The following is a 6,182-nucleotide window of genomic DNA, read 5'->3' on the forward strand; positions in this document are numbered from 1 at the left end:
GGACCGTACCGTTGGCTGCTTTAAGACTTAATGTGAGACTGTACTAGAGATTATCTTTTCACAGGAGCCTGGATGCCCGAAGTTGTGCCGTACTGTGATTTCCAGCAAACTGGAATGATGTGCCTGGACCACGTAGCATCCGATCCGTCGTCCCAAACGGCGGGCGTCACGCTCATAGCAGACTTCGAGGGCTTCACTGCATCCAAGATGCTTTCCTGCGGCGTTGGCTTGATGAGGCGAGGCCTTGACTATTTGCAGGTACAAATGATCCCTCATGATGTCAACATGTAGAAATTTCCTGGCGGCGGGAACGAAACAAACCTTCACCACTTTAATCATTTAGATCCTAGTTTCAGCACTCGCTACACCAAGCAGGCATGCCTCCTGCAAATACGTGAATAAGTGCCGTCACTCCTTACTCGCTCCAATAGTAACGGAGTTGTATACTCACTTCGAATGTGGTAATAAGTATGTACGTTACATTAATCGTTGTCTTTCGTATTTAGTTAGCTCATGGGAATTCAATGATACCGTCGCCTTTCCCGGTTTTTCCGGCCATTACACACTTCTGAACGTTGACGAAACCAAAACGTTGGTCGGAGTAGTGACACGAGTCACATTGCATCGGTGTATTAGAACATATAACAAATGCAGTTGCTCGTTTACTTCTTAATATGAAACTCGTTCCTGACTTTTTTTTTTTAATTCGATGTTACTGCCTCGTTACCAGAACAAATGTTGAGTTACTACAAGTAAAATGTGCCACCATACGACTGATTGTAGCAATAATTACTGTTAAAAACACTAATAAATAAAACATTTTACATCGTTTAAAAACGTTCAAGTTCCGTTCGAAGTTGCGTTACTTTTGAGAAATTAGGATACTTTAAGAACACTCCATTAAATGAACTCATTTTTCAAACAATTTTACGTCTAGAGCATCACAAAAGTAGTCCTGTGCATTTCATATAATCTTTATATGACAGATTGTGAAGCTACGTGAAGTGCGCAGCAGAGTGCGAATGTATAAATCTCAAGACTGACACCGAGGTATAAAAAAGTCCTCCTCCTTGGAAGCTGCACACTTCAGGGAGTGTAGTTTGCCATTTAACCATCGTATGCACAAACTGTAGACAGAATCTAGAAGACAGACGTTTGCCCTTTTCGCTGTTGTATAAAACAGCAGAATATTCGAGCGTATAGGGAGTGGTTTTGTTCACGCGTGTCTTTTATTACTCGCAGAATTGCCTGCCAATTCGTCTGAAAGCCCAGCACATCGTGAGGGAATCATACGTCTTTGACCTGTTGTATGCTCTTCTCCGACCTTTCATCAAGAAAAAAATGACGAGCAGGGTGAGCGAAGAGATGACCTGCCCGTCCGAAACTTTGCGTTGCTTCATCAAAATTAGAGATCATCTAGCGTGCCCGGACAGCTCCGCCTAAAATATCAAAGCCTGTGGACAACCTTTTCTAGCTCCACGGGACGTCATTCGACTCGGATGGCGCGAACTCGGCAATTAAACCCGAGCCGACGCCGAGCGCCCTTCTTTACGTTCATTGGACACGAAGCCAAGCCGAATGCTGACGCAGCACTCGTGTCCAATGTGCGTCTGCGCTCGACCTCACGGTGGTGATATCGAAATTCTATGGAGGCTTTGATTGCTCTAGGTGGTGGTGACCCCGGCCGGCCCCTATGGTTTGCTCAAATAATTGAGCACGTCCGTGTTTAACGGAAGGGATGAGGCAAGGGATAGCAAGTCGGATATATAGTTTTGAATGCAGTGTCTCGTTTCAAAAATAAACAAAATATTGGCCCCTGCACCTAACCAGCTCGACCTTTTACAAAAAGTGTCTTCTAGTAGTTTATGTTATCTCGTAAAATTCCAATGAGTAGATCCCTTTCTGTGAAATATTAGGCCCACGCTCTTGACATATTAAGCGGCGGACACCAATGCAGACGACCGAGCTAAGCCGAAGTCTAAATTTTAGATTGTTTCCTACTGCTCAATCTGGGTTGCGTGCCTTACGGGCCGCGTTTCCAACAAAAGGTGCGAGGACACGACGAAAGTGTCTCGTGTCCAGCTTTTAAGCAGATGACAAAGTCATAGTGCTGAATTGTTTTCGGCGCCGCCGAAAGAAGGCCAACAACACTCAGCGTTTAGTTGACAGTCGAGTTCTCAATGATTGAACACCAGTATCGGTCGAATGCTAACGCAGTAGTTGTGTCCATTTTGTGCCCAGTGTTTGCCTTTTTTAGGTAACGCCAAAAATTCAAAACTACAATTTTGCTGACGAGGGTGTGTTGCTTTCCTCAGCATCTTGTCCCCGTATCCTCCTTGTCACTCGACAACTCACGCTTCCGCGTAAGTCTAGGCTTTTTACTCGAGGATTGTGTTTCTAGCTCCATCTTTCAATAGACGAAGCAAGCATACAACCGCGTTGTCTGCTTTCAATCTGGTGCCGTCGCCTGCTTTGTGCGCCTGTCAGGAGATGGCGCAACAAGCACAACCTTCTGTTGCACCTTTGGGTTCGCCACTGAAAATGCCAAGATTGTCAAATTATTTACAAGATGGAATCTGCGCGTTTACAATTTCCCACTGTAAAATGCATTACAAATATACACTTTCGGTTTCAGTAGAAGCTTGTTACGTGCAGGCGCCGATTTTTCCAGTTGATCTTAGTGCAAGTCCCGTATTCCTTAATAAACCCTTATCTCTCTCTCCCTCTCCCGTACTCACAACACTCTACAGTTCCCATGTTTTCGTGAAAAGGACGGGCATAAGGAAAACACGTAAAATCGAGTGTAATCTCTTGTGATTCACTAATCTAGATGTCGGAAAGACTCATTAAAGAGCTTAAGTCGATCCTTCCCATAAGAACGATAACCGTACCCGATACTCAGCTGGCGCCTTTGCGCATGCATCGTATCGCCATCGGGTATCGTTATCGGAGGTGTCGGAACGATCTTTTAAAACTTGCTATTATCAACTCTGAAAGAACCTTAAAGTTTTTTCCTTGCCCCTGAAATGATGCCTGATTTGTCACGGTGCAGATCCACTGCCACGGATACAACTTCGAGACTCTGCATGAGCAGATAGATCCCAGAGCGCTCCCTGAAGAGTTTGGAGGCCAAGGAAAGCCGCACGATTTTGACGCCTTCTGGAAACGTCTCCACGACGAGGAGCATATCTTTGCAGAAAACAATCGATACGGCTATCACACTCCATCCAGTGACTTGGTACTCAATGATGAGTACGAGGAAGAAAACACGGATCTATAGTCGGTGGTTGTGGAGTTCTTTTAATGTATTTGACTTCCCAGGGACCGGAGCATTGTAAATAGTCGTTTATTTTATTTACAGATAATTACCCTCTCTAGATCAGCGATTAGACGTACCTTGACATGCCAGCTGAAGAATAGCAAACTACTTTTTTTATATTTTGAGTTGTGTGACGTAATAAAAAGCACCTCAAAGACGACGACAATTACAATAGCAGGAATGGCGCATGGTAACTGCTAGAAAAAGTCGTCGGCACGTTCTTCCACGTGCACGTGTGCAAGAAATAACGAACACAATGAAGTTGGAGTCACGTTTAAGCAGAGACCAGTATGTACTGATAATATCATGAAGCACGAGCTGTGGGTTTCCAGTGACAAGCAATAACGGTTGAGACATAAACAAAGTTATTCAATTAGTAACAGGGCTTACAAGAGCCACCACATAACCAAAAGATTTGTTTCAATTGAACGCGCTACTTTAAGTTTGTATTTCAATCGCAAGTAGCATGTTCTAGATGAAAATATTTATAGTGTAAATAATGTGGGGTACAAGCGTTTTGGATATATATTGAATATATACAGTGACTTATTTCTCGGCGATTTCGAGTGGTCGCCTGTCTCTCACCATGCATGTTCAATAGAGCAGTTCCTTCTCCTTGCCAGGGCCACTGAGATCTCTTTCAGCCGATCTCAACTGCTGGGCTCAGAGTGCTCTGACATTCTCAGACCGGTCACTGAAGGATAACTTATTGACATTGGTGTTAGATAAAAACAAACTAATTTCTACAGCGTGTGGTGGACGATTGACCGAAGTTTACACTCGCAACATCATGAAATGACGGCTCTGGCGAACTAGATTTTTTTTCTGCACAACGGCGGGTTAAAAAAAAAAAAACAATCAGCAGCATGCGCATCGATTTTTGCAAATTAGAACGAAGGCTAATGTTTGAAAATAATTGCCAACCCATCGCTTTTTCGAAAGTGAAGGTGCTGCGATAATGGTCATGCGTACAGATGAGCATGCAAATATGAAATCGTCAATAAACCGCATTGGTTCCCAGAGCGTAATATTGTGCAAGCGTCACCCACGCACTCACCCACAGGATATAACACGTATCAGTATGTGGTACAAATCATAGTGTGTTACAGACAGCTCTCTCTTTATTTTACAACACAAATCTTTCAACGCACTTTGACCAAACCAAAAAATTTCTCGAAGCGTCCACAATGCCCCGTAAAGCAGCTGCAAGCTCCGCGGGATGATGCTTCATCGGCTAGGTTTAGCGGATCCACCACGGTGAGATGGACGATCTTGTAATAACTAAAAACTGGAAATACTTCCCACGCACATTTATTCCGTCTATGTCACAAGCGAATCTCGTCCCGTCCGTTGTAATCCTCGCACTGTCGAACGCACACGCGCTTTGTAGGACCAGATTAACACCGCCGTCATGCCGCACCCCACACACCAGTGACGCCACCGTCATCAACCAACTTGGCCAACAAGTTCGCGTACCGCATGACGCCGGCGCCTCTCTGCACTGCGATGGCTAAAGGAAGAATCCGAGGGAACGCTCTGGCAGAGTCATATATGTAGTGTTTGGTCAGTAATTGGTAAGAATAGGCGAAAATAATGGCACGTCATTGGCCGAAACTGTTTCATGACCTTGGGCGCCTTGGCTGACAGCTCTTGTGACCAACCACTTGCCATGATTATTCGCCTAGCGGAGGCAATGAGCTTAACTTATAGCCTCCAATCACAATTTGCAAGTAAGGGTGTATTCAAGTGTTTGATTTCAGCACTATTCTTGAACTTTTTAAAAGGTATATACGGCTCTACGCTGCCGTAGGGAGTGGGCGCCCTCGGAAAGCACCAGCCGGTCTGGCCACCGCACTCTCTTTCCACCACCTGGTTTCACGCGGTCTCGATTGAAAGCGCGCAGGAGGCCCCATGCCACCTGAGACCTCGCTGGAAACGCGGCCTATTTCTGGGAATATCTCCCACTCACTTCCCTCCCCGAAGGAAAAATTTATCAATGTAACCCTCTTTGGCAGTCAATGTTTTCTAGTGGACCGCTGACTGCGCCTGACTGTACGTCAAGCATGTCTGATTGGCCAACAAGTTACTCTGACCGACAGTCAAGCTCCAGTCAGACCCCGCTTGTCGGCTTTCTGATGGTTTCCTGGTGGCAGTCGGCCGCCGCGAACTTCCATCAAGATGTCTTGGTGGCGATTCTGAGTGTGCATCGATTGTCTCTGATTGTACGTCAAAAAGCTTTGACGTGCAGTCAGACGTACGGTCAAAGGACGTAAAGTACGTTCGGATACCGCTATTTTGTCATATCTGTGAATACGAAAAATAATCTATGCACGAGAAAACGATTTCGGGATGTGAGCCCATAAAACCGCTGATGTTAGAGATATGACACGCAACCGACCGACAACCTCAATCAGAAGCCCGCCGAAACGCCGAACACGCCACTTTCGCTTCGCCCATAGAGGCTTCGCCGAGCTTCTATGAACGATCGCTCTAGACTCGTTTTGTTTGCCCGCGTGCTCCAACCTGTCGATCCTGCCGGGGCTCTACAATGTCGTATGTTTTAGTAAAATTTCTACTCCACAAGACCCAGCCTGTTGTGAGTTCCGACGATGTAAGGGACTTTAGCGGTGCAGTTGAAGACGACAAGGTGTACCAGGCTACTGGGCCGGAGAGGCGCGAACAAGAGGATCGTTCTACGACGCGAAAGTACTCTACATGGCAGGTGAGTAGAACTGAAGTACGGCGAGTGATGTACGAGTGCTTTGCATAACATGCTGAAGGCTTAATTGCATATGCAGCCGAAGCATTCTTTAGAGCGATGCGCTCATTGTCGGAATCTCGTGCTGCAATACTAAAATGCTCC

The 6,182-nt window shown here is 45.7% G+C and overlaps 1 protein-coding gene across 1 annotated transcript in view; it reads left to right on the plus strand.

The window, feature by feature from the left end:
• The window catches only part of LOC8030308 (alpha-tocopherol transfer protein-like), a 23,717-nt gene extending 20,149 nt beyond the window's left edge, over positions 1-3,568 (plus strand). Inside the window, exons 4-6 of the mRNA XM_002399836.5 lie at positions 65-258; positions 1,243-1,353; positions 3,053-3,568. Coding sequence (XP_002399880.4) covers positions 65-258; positions 1,243-1,353; positions 3,053-3,280 — 533 coding nt within the window. The 3' untranslated portion in view covers positions 3,281-3,568. The remainder of the gene's footprint in view (positions 1-64; positions 259-1,242; positions 1,354-3,052) is intronic.
• The last annotated feature ends 2,614 nt before the right edge of the window (positions 3,569-6,182 follow it).

The sequence above is a fragment of the Ixodes scapularis genome, unplaced genomic scaffold (assembly GCF_016920785.2).
Source record: "Ixodes scapularis isolate PalLabHiFi unplaced genomic scaffold, ASM1692078v2 PGA_scaffold0__279_contigs__length_252992795, whole genome shotgun sequence".
Taxonomy (NCBI): domain Eukaryota; kingdom Metazoa; phylum Arthropoda; class Arachnida; order Ixodida; family Ixodidae; genus Ixodes; species Ixodes scapularis.